Raw genomic sequence first — 21,770 nt, forward strand, 5'->3', positions numbered from 1 at the left:
GAGAGAGAGAGAGAGAGAGAGAGAGAGAGAGAGAGAGAGAATAGAGTTGTGGGGGGTAGAAAGGTGGGAGACAGGAAGAGGAGAAGACAGGTGAGGGAAAGCAGGCAGATGGGAATGGGGGGGAGGAGTCAGGAAGTATACATAGAGAGAGAAAGAGATGGAGAGGGACAGAGATGGGAGGTGAACAAAGATAGACAGACAATATAGAATAGTTACAGCAATGGACTTAAATCTAAACATTTAGGAGGCATTTAGCCAGACACAATAGCACGCAGGGAAGCGAAAGATGTGAACCATATGCAAGCAGATGAGATTAGTTAGAATGGCATAATGATCGACACATACACAGTGGGCTGAAGGACCTGGTCTGTTCTATACTGTCACATTTTCCCACATTATATTCCACCTGCCAAGTTTTTACCCACTCACTTAACCTGCCAATATTCCTCTGCATAGTCTTGTGTCACTCTCATCACTTGCCTTCCGACCTTTTTTTTGCCATCCACAATCTTGGCACAATCCCTCTTAGTACATTCAAGGGTGGGATTCTCTTCAGAGCGTCAGTGCAGACTTGATGGCCTGATTGGCCTCTTTCGGCACTGTAGGGTTTCTACAATTATAAATTATTAATGTGTTATAAATTATAGCGGCTCCAGCACTGATCCCTGTGGCACACCTCCAGTTACAGGCTGCCATCCTGAAAATGCCCTCTTTATCGCAACTGTGTCATAGAGTCATACAGCACGAAAACAAACCCTTCTGTCCAACTCGTTCATGCCGACCAGATATCCTAAATTAATCTGGCCCCATTTGTCAACATTTGGTCTACGTCCCTGTTTCATAGACCCATCCAGATATCTTTTAAATGTTGTTATCGTACCAGCCTCCACCACTTCCTCTGGCAGCTCATTCCATACACACACTACCCTCTGCATGAAAAGGTTGCCCCTTAGGTCCCTTTTAAATCTTTCCCTTCTCACCTTAAACCTATGCCCTCTAGTTCTGGATGCGCCAACCCTGGAGAAAAGACCTGGCTATTCACCTTCTCCATTCTCATGATTTTATAAACCTCTGTAAGGTCACCCCTCAGCCTCTGACGCTCCAGGGAAAATAGCCCCAGTCTATTTAAGCCTCTCCCTATAGTCAAACCCTGCAACCTGGGCAACATCCTTGTCAATTTACTAACCATACATTCTTTGCTCACTTCCAAGTCATTTATATAAATAATGAAAAGCAGTGAACCCAGAACCAATCCTTATGGCATTCCGCTGGTCACAAGCCTCCAGTCTGACGACCACCATCTGTTTTCTACCTTCAAATCAATTCTGTATCCAAATGGCTAGTTCTCTCTGTATTCCATGAGATCTAACCTTGCTAACCAGTCTACCATGAGGAACCTTGTTGAATGCCTTACTGAAGTCCATAGAGATCATGTCCACCGTTCTGCCCTCATCAATTCTCTTCTTTACTTGTTCAAAAAACTCAATGAAGTTAGTGTGGCACTGTCTTTTATTAGTTAGCCAATCTCCTACTTATATTAATAAAGTACCTCCAACACCAAGGGCTCTTATCTTATTAATTACCCTAATGTGAAGCACCTTATCAAACACCTTCTGAAAATCCAAATATATTCCATCTACTACTTCCCTTTTATTTATCCTGCTTGTTATTCTGCCTCACCAAAGAATTCTCGTAAATTTGTCAGGCATGAATTTCCCTTCATGACTCCATGCTGACATTGCTTGATTGTATTATGTATATTTAAATGCTCTGCTATTATATCCTTTATACTACATGAACATTTTCCCAATAACAGACATTAAGCTAACTGGCCTGTAATTACCTGTTTTTCTCTCCTTCGCTTCTTAAATAAAGGTGTTACACTGGCAATTTTCCAGTCCTGTCACTTCTGTAGAATCTAAGAATTCTTGGAAGATTACAATCAGTGCACCCACTAGCTCTGTAGCTACTTCCTTTAATATCCTAGGATGCATCAGGTAGAGGAGACTTATCAGTCTTTAGCCCCATTAGTTTCCTTTGCACATTTTATCTAGTGTTAGCTGTTGTATATATTTCCTTTCCTCCTTTGCCCCTAGAATATTTAGTCATTTCGGAATGCTATTAGTGTCTTCCATTGTGACAACCGATACAAAGCATTTCCTGGTTCCCCATTATTAATTCCTCAGCCTCATTCTCTAAGGGGCCTATGTTCACTTTGACTTCTTGCTTCCTTTTTATATATTTAAAAAGCTTTTGATATTATTTACAAGTTTACATTCATTTATTTTCTGCTTTATTATCATTTTAGTCATCTTTTATTGTTTTTTGAACATCGAATTTGAAACATGAACAGATCTTACTGAACGGTGGAGTAGGCATGAGGGATCAAATAGTCTACTTCTGCACCTAATTTATGTGCTCAAATGATCGTAGGACTGCATCAGAGGATAGCCTGTAGCTAAGATCTTGATTCTAGTACAATTCTTGTTACAAAGTTTAGAGAAATGGTGTAACTTACATGTACCCTTGCTAGTGAGTAGCCTTAGTCCATAGTACACAAAACCACTGTTTCCCACCCCTAAACTTCAGTGAAAGCCAAATTGAGGACTGACAGGAATAAATTTAGGCATTGATCCATAACTTGCTCCATCAAGCAGCAAGTACTGCTGCATCACCCAATGAAACAGTTAAAACCATGACATGTGGTGCCTGTAAAAACAGAATGGTACCTGTGTAGGCCTGTTGTAAATGGGCTGGCACATTTGATCGGGAAAGCTGTGTAGAACCAGACTGCAAACCTTTCAAAATACCTGTCAAGAAGAGGGAGACAATTATGACAGCTGAGGTTCCACATCCTGATAATACAAGCTCTCAAGGAGTCAGTGTTTAGAATCATACAGCACATAAGACCTAGTCATGCATCATGCCTGTACCACATCTTCAAAAAAAAGAGTACCAATCAGTCCCAATATTCTCTTTACCTAGAGCCCATGGATTTTCTTTATCAAGTAGTGATGTAATTCCCTTCTGAAAGTTATCTTTAAACTTGTGTCCACCAGCTTTCCTGACAGTGCATTTCAGATGATCATAATCTATGTAAAAATATGCCATCACCTCTCAGATCTTTTGGAAATTTCTTAAACCTGTGTCATTCTGTTACTGACTCTCCTGCCAGGAGAAAGTTTCTGCTTATTCACTTTATCAAAAATGTTTGAGAGTTTGAAGATCTCAATTACATTTCCCTCACCTTTTCTACCCTAAATCTCAGCTTCTCCAGTCTTTTCATATCACTGAACTCCCTCATCATTGTAAATCTCTATACAGCATTCCCTGGATGTCTTTTCTGAGGTGCCGGACCCAAAACTGAACAGATATGTTGGGCCAAAGGGTCTGTTTCCGTGCTGTATGACTCTATAAGGCACAGGCAACAATTTCTCCTTGTTAAATTCAGGATTCCCAATGCTTTTTAATTTGTCTTGTGACTTACAAATACTTGTGTTATGTGAACCCCCAGGTGTCTTTGTTTATGCAACTATTTTAAAATTGTATAATTTAGTTCACATTGCTTCTCTTCATTCTTAGCAAAATGCACATTGTGCAGCCAGTGACCATTTATCAGATACTGCATTTCAGGAGTTGCTCATTTTGTCACTGTCCTCCTGAAATCTTCTGCAATATCCCTCACTATTTATTATTTGCCCGAGTTTTGTGTCAACAAAATGTTTCTGTGTAGCTAAGTCCAGGTCCTTAATATATCTTAAGACTAGCAGCCATCCTAATATTTACCGTGGAGGCAGCCACAATACATTTCCCTACAGCCTGGCAAACAATCTTTCACCGTGATTCTCTGCTTTCTATCCTTTAACTAATTGTGTACTCACTGCTTATTTAACGTCTTGGACTTTTGTTAACAAGTCTCTGGCTGGGCACTTTAACAAATGCCTTTTGAAAGTCCATTTGCACATCAGCTACCCTCTCCATTACATCAAAGACCCAAACAATATTAAACATAGCAAGCTCCCAAACAGTAAGCACGAAGAATGGCTGTAATTGTTGGTGAAGCATAGTAAGTTACTATTACCCCAAAATGACTCAGAATGCAAACTCACTGCACAACTGACTTGTGACTCTTAAATCCCTGCTTATTCTCAGCTGATCTTCACAAACAAAGTGATTCTCACCTCTAAGTTCAAATCCATCTAGAGAAGTGAACCCAAATTCTAGGCTGGAATTCCAGTGCAGTACTGAGGGAATGATGCACTGTTCAGAGATGCTCTCAGCAGAGACATCATATCAGGCCCCATATGCCCTCTCCAATAGATGCAGAAGATTATTACAATGGCTTTATATTGAAGGTGAGAGGGTCACTTCCTGGACCCCTGGCCAAAGTTGGACCCTCAGGTGAAACTTAAAATGAATTACCTAGTTATTTACCTCCACCACAGAGTTTCAAGGGAACTCAGTACACCGATAGCTTTGGATTATTTTGAGGTAACTGGCCCTCTGCAATACTCTTGACCCAGCTGACCAGGTGAAAAGCTCTTTGTACAATTTTACATGTTGTGATTCTATCCTGTCAGACTCTTCCTGAAAGGTTGCAGTGTAGACGGTCCATGTATGGGTAATTTAGACCATAAGACACAGGAGCAGAAATTAGGCCATTCGGCCAATAAGTCTGCTCTGCTATTCAAATATGGCTGATAAGTTTCTCAATGCCCCTTCTCCCACTTTCTCCCTGTATCCCTTGATCCCCTTGACAATCAAGAACCTATTTCTGTCTTAAATAAACTCAATGACCTAGCCTCCACAGCCTTTTGTGGCAATGAATTCCATAGATTCACCTCTGACTGAGGAAGTTTCTCTTTGTCTCCATTCTAAAGGGACTTCCCTTTATTCTAAGGCTCTGCCTTCGGGTACTAGTTTCTCCTGCCAATGGAAACATCTTCCCAACGTCCACTCTGTCAAGGCCGTTCAGTATTCTGTTAAGTTTCAATTAGACACCCCCAATCCTCCTAAAATTCATCTAGTATCGACCCAGAGTCCGCAAATGTTCCTCATATGTTAAGCTTTTCATTTCTGGGATCATTTTCATGAACTCCTCTGGACTGCTCCAGGGCCAATACATCCTTCCTGAGGTATGGAGGCCAAAATTGCTCACAATACTCTAAATGTGGTCTGACCAGAGCTTTGTAAAGTCTCAGAGGTACAACCTGCTTTTATATTCTAGTCCTCTCGAAATAAATGCCAACATTGTATTTGCCTTCCTAACTACTGACTCAACCTGCAAGTTTACCTTAAGAGAATCCTGGGCTAGGACTCCAAGTCCTTTGGCACTTCAGATTTCTGAATTTTCTCCCCATTTAGAAAATATTCTATGCCTCTATTCTTCTTACCAAAGTGCATGACTTCTCACTTTCCCATGTTGTATTCCATCTGCCACTTCTTTGCCCACTCTCCTAACCTGTTTAAATCCTTCTGCAGCTTCCCGCCTCCTCAATACTACTTGTCCCTCCACCTATCTTTGTATTATCTGCAAACTTGGTCCTTCATCTAAATCAATAATGTATAAAGTAAAAAGTTGTGGTCCCAACACTGACTTTGTGGAACACCACTAATCACTGGCTGCCATCCTGAGAAGGAACCTTTTATCCTCACACTCTACTTTTTGCCAGACAGCCAATCTTCTATCCATGCTAGTACCTTGTCTCTAACACCATGGGCCCTTATCTTACTCAGCAGCCTCCTGCGCGGCACCTTGTCAAAGGTCTTTTGGAAGTTCAGGTAGATAATATCCATCAGCTCTTCTTGGTCTAACCTGCTTATTACCTCCTCAAAGAATTCTAACAGATTTGTCAGGCATGACCTCCCCTTGATCAAACCATGCTAACTTTTCCCTATTTTCCCATGCACTTCCAAGTATTCAGAAATCTCATCCTTCACAATGGACTGCAAAATCTTACCAACGACCGAGGTCAGGCTAATCAGCTTGTAGTTTCCTGTCTTTTGCCTTACTCCCTTAATAAAAAAAGGGTGGGAGGGTAGTGGGGTTACATTAGTGATTTTCCAGTCCTCTGGGACCCTCTTTGACTCCAGCAATTCCTGAAAGATCAGCATTAACGCCTCCATTATATTTTCAGCTATGTCCTTCAGACTCTTGGGTGTAGTCCCTCTGCTCCAGGTGATTTATCCACCTTCAGATCTCTCAATTTTTCTAACAATTTTTCCCTTGGTGATGGCCACCATACTCACCTCTGCCCTCCCCTCAACTCTCTTGAATTTTTGGGGTAATACTCGTGTCTTCCACCATGAAGAAAGAACTTATTCAGTTCCTTAGCCATTTCTTTGTTCCCATTTCCTACTTCTCCAGCAGCCCAATGTCCATTTTTGTCTCTCTTTTGCCCTTTATATATCTAAAGAAACTCTTGCAATCTTCTTTTATATTACTGGCTAACTTACCCTCATATTTAATCTTCTCCCTCCTTTTTTTTTGTTGTTCTCTGTTAGTCTTTGTAGGCTTCCCAATCCTCTGGCTTCCCACTGCCCTTCACCATGTTATATGCTTTCTTGTTTGCTTTTATGCTGTCCCTGACTTCTCTAGTCAGCCATGGTTGCCTTGTCCTCCCCTTAGTATGCTTCTTTTCCCCAGGGATGAATTTTTGCTGTCTCTCCTGAATTACTCCCAGAAACTCCTGCCATTGCCGTTCCACTGTCTTCCTGCTAGACTCCTCTCCCAGTCAATTCTGGTCAGCTCCTCATGCCTCTGTAGTTGCCTTTATTCAACTGTAATACTACTACATCTGATTCCACCTTTTCCGTCTCATACTGCAGAGTAAATTCGATCATATTATGGTAACTGCTTTTTAAGGGTTCTCTTCACCTTATGCTCCTGTATCAAGTCTGCCTCATTGCACAACACTAAATCCAAAACTGACTGTTCCCTCATGGGCTCCACTATAAGCTGCTCCAAAGGGCCACCTCATAGACCTTCCACAAATTCCTTTTCTTGTGATCCAATATTAAGCTGATTTTCCAAGTCCACCTGCATATCGAAATTCCCCCATGATCACTGTAACCAAGCCTTTCTTACACGCCTTTTCTATCTCCTGATGTATTTTGTGCCCCAAATCCTGACTATTGTTTGGAGGCCTGTACATAACTCCCATTATGGGTTTTTTACCTTTGTGGTTCCTCAACTCTACCTACACAGATTCTACATCATCTGACCCTACTTTGTTTCTTGCTATTGATTTAATTTCATTTCTTACTTTTAAGGCAACACCGCCCTCTCTGCCCACCTGCCTATTTCATAGGATGTATATCCTTGAATACTCAGCTCCCAGTCCTGATCCCCTTGCAGCCATATCTCCGTGGTGCCCACCACATCACACCTGCCAATTTTGATCTAAGCCTCAAGATCATTTACCTTATTTTGTATACTGCATGCATTCAGCTACAACACCTTCAGTCCTATATTGACAACCCTCTTCTCATTGTCATTCATTTATCCAGTGTGCTTGAAGTTTGATTCCTAACCCTTTCCAAACACACTGTGCTATTTTGTGTGCTGGAGACTTTAATAACCTTTCCTGAGTTTTCCTTTCATTTTATTTTCATACATTTCGATGCTGTTGAATCCACTCCCACCGATGTTAACCTGTTGCTTTGTTTCCCATTGGCCATTATACTTATTGGAATTTTACCCTTCCCTTCACCCCCACTTTCTAGTTTAAAATCTTGTTGACCACCCTATTTACCCTTTTCGCTTGAACACTGGTCAGACCTCAGTTCAGGTGGAGACCGTCCCTACGGTACAGATCCTTCCTGTTCCAAATCTGATGCCAATGCCCCATGAAAAGGAACTGCTCTTTCTTTTCCTGTACCACTCTTTTAGCCACATGCTTACTTCCCTTAGACTCACGTCCCTATGCCAATTTGCACAATTTCCCACAAAACGTCTAGTCCATTCTTGACCTCTCTTACAAACCACCACCACCAGCCACCCCTCCGCAACCATCACCTTATTCATTTCAGTGGCTCCTGGTTCTGCCCAGCCCATAAATGAGATCCAGTGGTTAAGGCAGTGAAACCACACCATCCTTTGCCATGGCATCAAGCAGAGGCCATTGAGCGGCACGCAACGGATACCCTCCCCTCAGTTTTTTTTACTATACTGACAGGCAACCTAATCCCATCATGCACTGCAGGAATCTGAAGAAACCCAATATGACCACTGCCACCCTCTGACAGATTCACTGGCATCTAGTCCATGAACCAAGAATCTTACAAAGCAATTCAAGCAAAACTCTTCAATAAGGTGTGTGTTCAGACAATTTCAAATCAGCTTCCAAAAGGGAATTGGCCAATTATCTCAAGACAAAAGATGCGCAGAGCAGTGGGGAAAAGACAGGGAACTGTTACTAGATAATGTTCTCTTACAGACAGTCACTGTCTGATCTCAATGTCCATTTAGCTCATCCATGTGTCCAGGACTGGCACCCTGCAGCTCCTGAAGTGAGGCGTCTCATCCCACCAATCCCCGGGACTTACTCTGTGTTATGTTGTGCTGGAATGTGGCTGAGGTAGATCCAGTAGGCGTGGTGGTGGTGATGTCCGATTCCGAAGCGAAACTGAGCAGGTTGAGCGGGAGCTGGAAGGGCAGGGAGACAGGAACCAGACCGCCCAACATGCTGAACGCAGCAGCTGAGTTCAGGGACGCCGAGGTTGCGTTCAGATTTGTTACATTCAGGGGAGATGTCATTAGGGTCAGAGGTGATGTGTTTGCCAATAAGGTCGATCCAGCAGTTGCCTAGAACAACAACAAGTTTATTTAAATAGTGTCCTCGATAGAGTAAAAGATCCCTAGGTGCACCATCAAACAAATATGACCCTGAGAAGCATGCGGATATATTAGGGTTGATGGTTTATAAAGAGCATTCTAAAGGCAAAGAGTTTAGGGAGGGAATTCCAATGCTTAGGGTGCTGGAAGCTGAAGTCAGGGCTGCTAATGTCGGAGAGATCAGGATTGGAAGACTGTGGATATCATGGAAGGCTTTAGGGCTGGGGAGCATTACAGGGAGAGAGTGAGGCAATGGTGCAATGGAGCAATTTGAAAACAAGGATAACAGTTTTAAAATCAAGACATTGTTTGTCCTGCAGCCAACATTCAGATGTGAGGCAGCAGAAGTTTGAATGACGTCCAGTTTACAAAGGGTAGAATATGACAGGTTAACCGGGATGGGTTGGAATAGTCAAGTAGGGAGTAACAAAAGCAGAAATGAGGGTCTGAGCAGCATGCGTGGAGCAGGTGAAGTTATACATATGGAAGCAAGCCATCTATGATGTTATATGGATATGTGGTCAGGAATTTATCTCAAGGTTAAAGTTGTATCAAGATTGTGAACAGTCTGGTTCAGATGCAAGACAGCTGCCAGGGAATTTGGGGATCAAGCTCAATGGTTTCAACTTTTCCCATTATTTAATTAGAGGAGATTTCTGCTCATCTAACACTGGATATCAAATAAGCAATTTGAAGATTTAGAAACAGTAGGGTCAAGTCACGAGAGGTGGTGGTGGGGTAGGACTGGCTACTGTCAGTGTACATGTGGAAATTAACACTGTGCTTTCAGAAGATACTACCAAGGGGCAGCATGTAGATGAGAAAAAGTTGGGGGTGAGGGAGCAGTGAAGAGGGGAGAGGAGGTGGAAGAGGAGGACAGATCCTTGAGAGGCACCTAAAATATAATGGTACCCAAGCAGGAAGAAAAAGAATTATTACAAGTGATTCTCTGGATTAACAATAATGGAACAAGGTACATGTGATGCTACCCAGATAGACAAAAGGGGAGAAATAAATGTGCGATCAAATAGAGCAGGCCTTAAAATACAAGGGGGTGGTGGGCAGGTCTGCCTCCAATATGTTCGGTAGTGAACTCATCATCAGCAAATGTGGGAGAGTTACAGCCTGTGATTGGGGGACTAGTGAGCAGTTAAGGAAATAAGTGGTGGCAGTAAGGGAGTTCCCAGGGAGCCATAGCTGCCTTTTGTCAGGATCCATGAGCTGGAGCTTTTGTTTTGGGAGTGGAGGTCTTGCCACTTGGCAGAAGTCAGAATAAGTGGCTGCAAGAAGGATGGGAAGGTGAGGAGGAGGCTGCAATGTAATAGAATAATTTTAAACCTGTCAGTCAACTGTGACCCAGGAAAACTTTAAATCACTGAAGTAATGAACTCCTTGCATATGAGTGTGGAATCTCTAATATAAAGCTGCAAAAATTCAGTAGCTCCTTTATGGGGGAAAATGTAGAGGGTGCTATTCTAATGAACATTGTCAATTTGAAACGTAAATCTGAGACTGAGATGTCATATAACGGGTGGTAACTGCTTGCTAAAATGCTGCAGCTTTAAGTACATGTGATGGAAATGTATTAGCTGTGATCAGTCTGTGAAAGATGTGTTTAGGTTAATGATGTTTTGTGTGTAGAAGAGCAGACCAGTTATTAACTTATGCTTACCCTCTTGTGTCATACTGTGCTGTCTAGGAAATGAACGCTTCTTTGCAGATTGTAGCTTTACGTCTAATGGAGGGTTGTTAATTATTACGGATATTCATGACTTTTTCCAATTCTGCCTGTTAGTCCAAATACCCAAAATGTCAATCCCGATACAGAAGAAATTATTCCTGCATTAATTCATCAGCTAATAAGTGAATTCATGAGAATGAAAGAGGAGCCCCTGAAAATCAAAATATAGTTCCTGATTGTAGACTCAAAGGCTGAAGTGTGTATTCTGTACTGTATGATTCTATTAAAGTCAAAATGTAGCCCTTTAAAAATAATTGTTCCCTTAACCAGAAGCAGCAAAGGGAACAACTTCACAGCCCCTAAGATACAATTAAATTTAAATTTAGCAATTCACACGAGACACAAATGGAATGGGAAAACGTGGAAAGGGAAAACTGCACAGTCAAAATCATTTTTAAAAACATTTAAAAATTTGAAGCAATTTCTCTACGAAAGGGTCACACTCCTGCTCAATGCAATCTTTCACTCTGTTGGTCAGTGCTATAGTCCTGTCAATCTGTTACAGTTACCAGGAGAAACAACAATTCATATCCAACATTCAGTCCAGGGTAACTCTGCTCTTGGTCCTCCTTCCTCAACATCACTGCTCCATCGCTGTCTTATTCTTTCCACAGTGGCATGGTTAAAATATTTGCTAAACAGCACCTTTTGCAGAACATCCCAAAGCACTTTATAGCCAATGAAGTAATTCTGAAGTGTAGTCAACATTGGATGGTAGGAAATTTAGTAGCCAATTTGTAATCAGTAAGCTTCCATAAACAGCAACAACTTTAGTGGTGTTGGTTGAGAAAAGAATGTTAATCAGGATAGCAGGGAGATGTTCTCAAGCAGTACCTTGGATTCTTTAACATCTACTTGACAGGACACTCATAGTTTCATGTTTCAACAGAACTACAGCAACTGCTTTATCAACAACTGTCCCTTTAGCATAATGTCAAAAGTGGGGATGTTTGCTGATGATTGCACAGTGATTGCAAAATTTCTCAGATAATGAAGGGATCTGTGGCAGAATGCAGCTGATCAAGAACAATATTCAGGTGTGGGTTGACTTGTAATGGGTGCACCATACAAATGTTACCAATGACCATCTCCGACAAGACAATCTAGTCATGACATTCAATTATACTTTCATCGTGAATCCCCCGTCAACAAGTAGGGATTACAACTGATCATAAACTTAACTGGATATGCCCATATAAATACTGTTTGACCAAGAGTAGTTCACAGGCTAGGGATTAGGGATTCTGCAGAGAGTGACTCACTTCTCAACTTCCAAAGCCTGTCCAATATTTTGAAGGCACAGGTTAAACACAACACCATCCAGCATCAAACAATCTGTTTGACTGACAACTTCTCTATTAATTGAAACACACACGCCATACCATCAACACACAGTGGCTGCTGTGAGTACCAGATACACTCAGCAACTTGCCAAGACTTCTTTGTAAACACGTTCTAAACATGGGACCTCTACTAACTACAAAGACAAGGGCAACAAATACACTGGAAAACCACCACACCTGTAAGTTCCTCTCCAAGTCACAGGCCATCCTGACTTGGAGCTATATGGCATTCCTTCACTGCTGGGTGAACTCAAAATTAGTTTGGCAGGGAGATGGGAACCTAAGGGGATGCTCTCAGTTAGCTAGAGTGGGTGAGAACATAAGGAAAAAGAGAATCAAGACAGTAAATTAAAAGCGAGAAGCAGCTGAGCAGTGTAGCATTAAGATGAGTGGAAACTAGGTAATGACAGAAAAAATGAGAATTGTTTGAAAACAAAGGTTCTTCTGGTGGAGCTGTCAGGATTTAAAAAGGTACAAAAACTAGCATATCTGAATGTTTGCAGCATTCGAAACAAGATAGACGAGTTGACAGCACATCGCGAACGGGTATGATTTAGTGGCCATGTTTGCAGGATGGTCATGACTGGGAGTGAAATATCCAGAAATATCAGAATATTCAAATGGACAGACAGGAAGGGAGGTCATGTAGCTCTACTATTTAAGGGTGACATCAGGGCAGTAGTGAGAGATGATATAGGTTCTATGGAGAAAAAGGTTGAATCAACGTGGGTGGAAATTAGAAATAGTAAGGGAAAGAAGTCACAGAAAGATGTAGTCTACAGGCCACCAAATAATAACATCACGGTGGGCAGGCAATAAACAAAGAAATAACTGATGCACGTAGAAATGGTACGGCAATTATCATGGAGGATTTTAATCTACATATTGATTGGTCAAAGCAAGTCGGTCAAGGTAGCCTTGAGGAGGAGTTCACAGAATGCATCCGCGATAGCTTCCACGAACAGTATATAATGGAACCTACGAAGGTGCAAGCTATGAGATCTGGTCCTGTGTAATGAGACAGGAATAATTGCTGATCTCATAGTTAGGGATCTTCTCGAAAGGAATGATCACAGTATGGCTGAATTTAAAATACAGATGGATAGTGAGAAGGTAAAATCCAAAACCAGTGCCTTGTATTTAAACAAAGGAGACTACAATGGGGTGAGGGAGGAGTTGGCTAAGGTAGACTAGGAGCAAAGACTGTCTGGTGGGACAATTGAGGAACAGCGGAGATTTTTCACAGTGCTCAGCAAAAGTATATACCAGTGAAAAGGAAGGACTGTAGGAAAAGAGGTGATCAGCCATGGATAACTAAGGAAATAATGGAGGGTATCAAATTGGAAGCAGATGCATACAAACTGGCAAAGATTAGTGAGAAACTAGGGGATTGGCAAATCTTTAAAGGTCAACAGAAAGCCACAAAAAAAGTTATAAAGGTAAGATGGATTATGAGAGTAAACTAGTTCAGAATACAGAACCAGATAGTAAAAGTTTCATTTTATGTATTTGTAGAAAAAGAGTGGCTAAGGTAAACACTGGTCCTTTAGAGGATGAGAGGAGGGATTTAACAATGGGAACTAAGGAAATGACCAAAGCGATGAACAGGCATTTTGAGTCGGTCTTCACAGCAAAAGACACAAATAGCATGTCAATAATTGATGACAGGCAGGCAATGGCAGGTGAGGATCTAGAAGCCATCATTATCACTAAAGTGGTAGTGTTGGGCAAGCTAATGGGGCTAAAGTTAGACAAGTCTCCCGGCCCTGGTGGAATACATCACAATGCACTGAAAGATATGGTGGGGGAAATAGCAAATGTGCTCATGATAATTTACCAAAATTCCGTGGACTCTGGGGCAGTTCCACTGGATTAGAAAACAGCAAATGTGACGGTAATGATAAAAAATGGAGGTAGATAAAAGGTGGGTAACTATAGACCTGTTAGCTTAACTTCTGTAGTGGAAGCAGACCATTCGGCTCATTGGATCCATGGTGAACCTCCAAAGAGCATCTCACCCCCTTACCCTATCCCTGCATTTCCCCTGGCAAATCCACCTAGCCTACACAACGATGGACATTATGGGCAATTTAGCATGACCCATCCACCTAATCTGCACATCTTTGAACTGTGTTATGTAACTACAGCACCTGGAGGAAACTCCCACAGACACGGAGAGAATGTGCAAACTCCACACAGTGAGGAAGCAGTGCTAAACACTGAGCACCATGCCGCCCTATGCTTGAATCTATCATCAAGGAAGAAGTAGCGACGCATCTGGATAGAAATTGTCCCATTGGGCAGATATAGCATGGATTCATGAAAGGCAGGTCATGTTTAACTAATTTACAGGAATTCTTTGAGGACATTACAAGCACATTGGATAACAGGGAACTGGTGGATGTGGTGTATCTGGATTTCCAGAAGGCATTTGACAAGGAGCCGCATAAAAAACTGCTGCATAAGATAAAGGTGCGCAGTGTTATATGTAATGTATATAGATAGAAGACTGGTTAATTAACAGGAAGCAAAGAGTATGCACAATTGGGTGTTTTTCTGGTTGATGATCAGTGGCTAATGGTGTGCTTCAGGGATCAGTGTTGGGACCACAATTGTTTACAATTTACATAGAAAATTTAGAGTTGGGGACCAAGTGTAGTGTGTCAAAGTTCGCAGATGACACTTAAGTTGAGTGGTAAAGCAAAGTGTTATAGAGGACACAAAGTCTGCAGAGGGATACAGACAGGTTAAGCGAGTGGGCAAGGGACTGACAGATGGAGTACAATGTTCGTAAATGTGAGGTCTTCCATTTTGGTAGGATTAGTAGCAAAATGGACTATTATTTAAATGGTAAAAAAAACTGCAGCATGCTGCTGGGGCAGAGGGGCATGGGTGTCCTTCGGAAGAATCACAAAAAGTTGGTTTGCAGGTGCAACAGGTCATTAAGGAGGCAAATGAAATATTGTCCCTCATTGCTACAGGGATAGAGTTTTAAAAAAAAGGGAAAAATAGCTGCAGCTGTATATGGTGCTGGTGAGGCCACACCTCGAGTACTGTGTACAGTTTTGGTCTCCTTACTTGAAAAAGGATGTAATGGCACTGCAGGGGGTGTAGACGAGGTTCACTAGATTGATTCTGGAATTGAGAGGGTTGGCTTATGAGGGGAGATTGAGCAGACTGGGACTAAACTCATTGGAATTTTGAAAACGAGGTGGGGGGATCTTATAGAAACATATAAAATTATGAAGGGAATAGATAAGATAGAAGCAGGGAGATTCTTTCCACTGGAAGGTGAAACTAAATCTAGTCGACATAAGGGGGAACAGATTTAGGACTGAGTTGAGAAAGAACTTCTTCACCCAAAGGGTTGTGAATCTGTGGAATTCTCTGCCCAGTGAAGCATTGAGGCTACCTCGTTGAATGCTTTTAAGGCAAAGATAGAAAGATTTTTGAACAGTAAAGGAATTAAGGATTATAATGAGCGGCAGGTAAGTGGAGCTGAGTTCACAAAAAGAGCAACCATGATCTTACTGAATGGTGCAGCAGGCTGGAGGGCCTACTCTTGTTTGTTATGTTCTTATGCTCATTGTCAGTGAGTCAAAATCCTGGAAATCCCTTCCACCAGCACTGTGAGTGTATTTACAGCACACAGAATGCAGCTCACCATCACCTTCTGAAGGGCAAAGTTGCATAGATAATAAATGTTGGCTTTGTCAATGCATCCAGAATCAATGAATTAATACTTTTAGAAATACAGTTCGTGGGACCTAACTGCACGCAACCGATCTGCTGTGTTATCCACAGAAGTGATGACACTTCAGAAGTGTGAAAAGACGACATGTCATTGGCTATAAACGTTTCAGGCTGTCTTGAGGTTGTTGCCAGATATCAATTAATACAAATCTTTATAAACAGGAAAATCTACAGTCAGCACATGCAACAATACCTAAGTGTTGTAAGTAACTGCACAGTGGAGTGCTGGGCACCCACTACTGAGGTCACCTTGTAACAGAGCAAGGATCTTCTGATACATTACTTTACATCAGTCCATGAATCTCTCACTCGGTAAAGAGGAATTCAGTATTCATCAAAAACTTTGCATTTGTGTGAATTAGGAGCAGCAGCAAGCCACTCAAGCCTGCTCTGCCATTTAATAATATCATGGCTGATCGGATTAGTTGACATTCCCCAACTACTCCAACATTTCACTCCTTGCTTTTTGAGAATCTGCAAACCTCCACTATACAAACATTCAAGGACTGTACTGCCACTGTCAGGAAGATGTAAATGATACCTGAAAATGGGTGCGTTGTCTTGAGGAAAGGTAGGACTTGCCAGGCTTAAGCAAAAGCCTGTCTAGCTCTGTTTGTTGTTCTGGAGGCCCATATGCAATGCAGTATGACACTGAACCTCGCATAACAGGAGAGGAGCTAGGTCCTGACAGTCAGCTGATGGCCAGGGAGGTAGTTGATTGAAACCAAGGTTTTGGGGCACAGCGCTAGAAAGAAAAGGAGAACCTGCAACCAGGAATCTGGTAGGAAAATTGGTGCACATGCATCAAGTAACAAAATGAAATACCTGGCTGAAATGCCCAGCAGGGTTTTATAAACTGCATATAGGCTATTGGGTCAAGTACAAATAGTCACAGGGGTCATGTGTTAGAGACTGCTTGGTCACATCTAACTGCACCCAAATAACTCCTGTTTGGGAAAGTTCAGCTGTGGCTACTAGAGTCTGAGAAGGCTATCTTGCTCCAATGGCAAGTTCCAACACGCGGGGCTAGGGGCAGAATGTGGGTTTCAAGAGGGAACGCGCACACAGCAGGTTCTCTACTCCTTTTGCACTGTACCCCTTTCCAAAGCCAAATTATGTATGTCCTTGTTTGCTATAATCTGCCAGTACTACTTACAAAACAAAGCTTTTCACTGTACTCAGGTACACATGACTACAATAAATCAAATCAAATCATCATTCCGAGGTTTGGTGTCTGAAACTAAACAGAACATGTGAAAAGCAAAACAAAATTCAGACAATCAGTCCACATAACAGTAATGCAGACGGTGTCCAAACAAGGCTCAGTAAAAAAGGTGACGGATCAGTTTTCAATTTTCTATTCCAGATAAACCTGTTTCTCACACAAAATTCCAATAAAGGGGGAGAACCATAACAATAGTAAATCCAGCAGGTAGTTACCTGGATACCAGTTGATGTTCCTGAGCCAGAGGGGGGTCTGTGTAGGGAGGGCAGCATTTTTATAGCAACCTGAGGGCCACTTCCGGGTCCCCCACTCACACTAGTCCTACTGACAGTTCCGCTTGGGCTGCTCCTGTTAGCAGCTGCACTGCTTAGAGCCCCAGTCCGAGTGACGGAGGTGCTTGTGGTGCTGCGGTTTGGGGTGCTCATTCCTGCTGCCCCAGCAACGCTGCTCCTACTGGCGGTTCCGCTGCTCCTGACGGGTGCCCCACTCACACACAAGCTGCCACGGCTGACTGCTCCGCCCGTTGCGCTTCTGCCGAGAGTCCCGGTACCTGGTGGGCTGGTCATTTTCTGAGGCACTGAGGTTTTTTTTACAAGGGCTGTGGACTGCTGCTGACCAGCAATTGATCCGGAAGGTGAGTGTCTGCTGCTAGACGGGCTGCCAGAGTGTTTGCCGCTGCTTTGCCGACTTGTTGGACCTCCAGTCAGATTGCTTGACCCTGTCGACACATTCTGGTTCGTGGTACTTGAAGGGGTTGTGGGTTTAGGTGGGCTAGCCATGGAGAAGGGAGGTTTAAAACCTTGGGCTGAGGTGCTCGAAGGCACTGCAGATTTGGACATGTAATCGCTAGAGGTAGACGGGCTGATGCTGGTCCTAGACACCGTGTGGGAAACCTGGGCATTGCTAGTAACTGATGGGGAAAAGGACGTTGGGTAGGCAGTCGACTTCTCTGACAACTGTGGCATGTGACTCGAGAGCAGATGCGGTGGACAGGCATTCAACTTTACAACTGGATTTTGGAGCGTTTTGCCAGTGGTAACTTGGGGGTGTGACACTAGGCTGTTGTGGTGCATGCTGGATTGGGACTGTTGTTTGGTGGATTGGGTCTGTGACTGGCTCAGTCTCTGCAATCCAGGTTGGTGCTGTTTGGCTGTGGAAGTCACTGAAGGAAGTTTGGGTGTTTGGGATGACGGGGCAGTGTAGCCGGCGATCAAGCTGGTCATTCCCGGTCGAGAACCTTCCTGGGATTTCTTGGTGCCTGAACTATGGCCGAATAAATGACCGAAGGTCGAAGGGACAGGAGACTGCGTGGACACTTTTGGGGATGATGTGCCTGACTTTGAAGAGGGGGCAGCTACTTTCGGAGACTGAGTGGCTGCTTTCGGAGATGGGGTACCTGCTTTCAGAGATGGTGTGGCTGCTTTTGGTGATGGTGTGGCTGCTTTCGGGGAACAGGAGGCTGCTTTTGGGGAAAGTACCAGAGGTGTGACCTTGGCTATGGCCTTTTTATCTTCCTTCGCCACAGGCTGAGGTCGAGGTGCAGGAGGGACAGAATTATTTACAATCCTGCCAATCTTGGTTGAATTGTTGAAGACAGACAATGCATCCGAGACTGATTCGAGGGAAGGGGGTTTAAGGGACAGATCTTCATCAAGAGAATCATCCAGGTAAATAGTCTCCCTGTTTGGATTACCACTGGAGCTTGATATACTGACAGGCATGATTTTGCTCGTCGGCACCACTTTTGGGACAGTACTGGCTGCAGTAGAGATTCTCTGCTCTTTCTTGGGACTTGAATCCTATTGAAAGGGAATGAAAAAACTCAATAAAAGGTCAGGAATGTGATTACTTCACCCCCTCCCTCCCACCCAAACCTCAATATCATCTGCTAACAATAAATTGTCCACATCCCTAAAACAAATAATTAACTGGCCGATGCCTGTATGGATTTGAGTCATTGCTTGACTCGTTCAGCCCCAACACTGCTTCTGAACCCAAGGGAGAAAAAGCCATGACTGTTATTGGGCTGGGAACTGGCAGGAGAAATCCAGTATGACTAGCGATCCAGGGAAGCGGAAGTTGAGGGGTGACCTGATGGAGGCCTTTAACATAGTGAAAAGACTAGACACAGTGAAATAGTGAATAAATATTTCCATTTGTGGGTGAGACCAAAACTAGGGACTAGAAATGTAAGGCAGTTCAAATAAATCTAAGAAATTCAGGGTAGGGTACAAGGTGCAAGGAAATGGGGAAGGAGAGAAAAGGGATAAACAGGGAATGGGTTATTTATGCCCGTTTCAGTGACGCATTTCTTTGCCCCACAGGTACCAGCTAAGGCAAGCTGCATGCACACTGACCCTTCACCCCGCTCCTGGACCAACCCCCATCTGCTACCCCTCCACACTAATGCTACCTGCACTGATCCTTAATGCCATCATCCCAATGCTTAACAAACATACAGAGCAAGGCTAAAGGAACACAAGGTTTGTTTTGCAAGAAAACTAGTTCCCAAAGCAATTCACTGCATTTTTGATAGGGCACTATATCTTCCTTTCCATAAATAAATCAAAACATGTTTACTTGAGGGAGAAAGAGAAAAATTCACCTTCACTTTAGGTTTTGGGGCCAATATCACCTTCTTCTTGGCCCTAGGAAAGGAAATACAGTGAGAAAAAGAAACTGACTCCATCAACTTGAAGAAAATTGCTTAAAAGGTATTGCAAACAAAAATGTATTGTAAAACGCATAGCACCTTAGTTAGCATTCAAAATAGAAAACAAAAAGAATGTTTAGGAGGATTCTTTGGTCAGTTTTGAAGAAGCATTTTCCCTAAAATCTCAAGCTCTCTTTTTAACACTGAATGACCTGCTGCATACTTCCAACACTCATTTCAGATTGGGGGTATTCTTTTTGTTCCATTATTTGTTCTCAGGATGTGATATTGGCAAGGCAGCATTTGGTCCTAACCCTAACACAGTGAGATAGTGACAGTGGATCTTGGCTGGGTACTGCTGGTTAGGCACATCAGGATGTGGTCAATTGTAGTCAGGTGAAGATCATTATGGACAGATAAGGAGACTGGACCTCTCTCTTGAAGGATGTTACTGAACCCATTGAGATCTTATGGGAACCTAGCAGCCCTTATGATCCATCTTTTTCCTGATACCAGCCCATAGATCAGCAAATTTATTGAACTCTGTTTGCAAGAGTACAATTTGAACTGAGAACCTCTGATGAAGAAACCCAGTGCAGAGACCACGACACCATTATATCTCCTAATTTGCTTTTTTTAGGTTTTGGGTATCCCAGTACTGAAACAACTCTCATCCTGCATCCCAATTCACTTCATGTTTGTAAACTGGTGTGCCCCATGAACTGATTTATTGGTCATTGAAATGGACAGGAAAAGGAATTTACAAGAACACAAGAAACTGGACCAGTAGACTATATAGCCCATTGAGTGTGTTCTACCATTCAATATAACACAGCTGATTCTGGCCTTCAACTCCACTTTCCTGCCCACTCCCGAATTCCCTTGATTCCGAGAGACACCAAAAGTCTCACCACCCTAGCTTTAAATGTACTCAATGATGGGGACTCCACAATTGTCTGGGGTGGAGAATTCCAAAGATTCACTATTCTTTGAGTGAAGTTATGTCTCAATTCAGTAAAGATATAATTTTTCATATGGACTTGTGGCTAAAGTTAGTGCTGGAAATGCAAAATTGATCAGTGGCAGCACATTGTTAATATGGTGCTTTGGTACGGAGTGTGGGTAGGTTATCAGGACAGTACTGATCATCCTGTTTGTGACTGTGTGAGACTGAGTAATTTTCTATTTTTATTGAATCACACTTCTCAGAAATCATGAAATACAAGTCTTAATGTAATGGGTATGGCACTTGCATTTATATTGCTCCTGTAGTATAGAACGTTTCCTAACTAAAGGTGCTATAGAAATGTGTGTCACAGTAATATATTTTATATAATTGCATACAATGCATTTACTTCTTATCAAACTCAATTTTTGATGACTTCAATTTTAATTTTTAACATTAAATTGCCTATGTACACAGAAGAAAATTACATATAATGGTGTGTTTGCAGCTTTGGCCATTGAACACTCCCACATAATTGACCAGTGGGTGTTACATTACTTTCCAGCCCACTTGAAGACTCCATGTTTTCTTTCAAAGCAACTGTGATGATTATAAAGACAGCATGTAAAGGGGTGAGCAGAAATCCCTCTTGTTCACAGCACACCACAACAATTTCACAGCGTTGTTCTAAGGAGGTTTACAATGGTTTTAAAATCGTTTTCATTAAAAAAGCAGCAATGATTTCATGTCCTTGAATAGTCTGTTTGGCAAATATATATACCACCAGTATGGCTGTTGAATGGGTGGTTTCAGAGCAAAACCTTGGACAGAATATACAGCACAGTCTCCACATGAAGAACTTAATAATGTGCAGAGATTCATAAATTTGAGATTGTTTGCCACATGGCAGAGAAAGTTGAGGAAAAATTTAACATAGGTGCCCAAAATCAGTCAGAATTCTTTACAGAGTAAATAAGACAAAACCACCTCCGCAATTAAGAATGGTCTGTAACTAATTAGCAAAATTATTTCAAATAATTTGCAAAATGGCCAGAGGTAAAGTGAGAAATTTGTTCTATAAAGCGAGTCATCATCTAGAGACCAAGTGAATAGTAACTTCAAAAGGGAATTGGATAAATACTTGAAAAGGAAAACAATTTGCTGGGGTCTGAGGAAACAGTGGTGGAGTGGGACCAATTGGAAAGGTCAGATAGCTCTACCAGCGAACTGAAGGGTTTCCTCCTGTGCTGAGAGATTCCAGGCTAGTCAGAAT

General features: G+C 42.4%; 1 protein-coding gene across 3 annotated transcripts in view; it reads right to left on the bottom strand.

The window, feature by feature from the left end:
- Nucleotides 1-21,770, bottom strand: part of LOC109913794 (ubinuclein-2) — a 79,324-nt gene that overhangs the window by 8,762 nt on the left and 48,792 nt on the right. Inside the window, exons 13-16 of one of the 3 annotated variants that reach the window (XM_020513342.2) lie at nucleotides 19,504-19,546; nucleotides 17,114-18,697; nucleotides 8,548-8,806; nucleotides 2,730-2,810 (exon numbers count right to left, since the gene is read on the bottom strand). In XM_020513342.2, coding sequence (XP_020368931.2) covers nucleotides 2,730-2,810; nucleotides 8,548-8,806; nucleotides 17,114-18,697; nucleotides 19,504-19,546 — 1,967 coding nt within the window. The other 2 variants (XR_007265692.1, XM_048617629.1) reach the window with 2 other exon arrangements.

This window comes from Rhincodon typus, chromosome 37, assembly GCF_021869965.1.
Source record: "Rhincodon typus isolate 14 chromosome 37, sRhiTyp1.1, whole genome shotgun sequence".
Lineage (NCBI taxonomy): Eukaryota > Metazoa > Chordata > Chondrichthyes > Orectolobiformes > Rhincodontidae > Rhincodon > Rhincodon typus.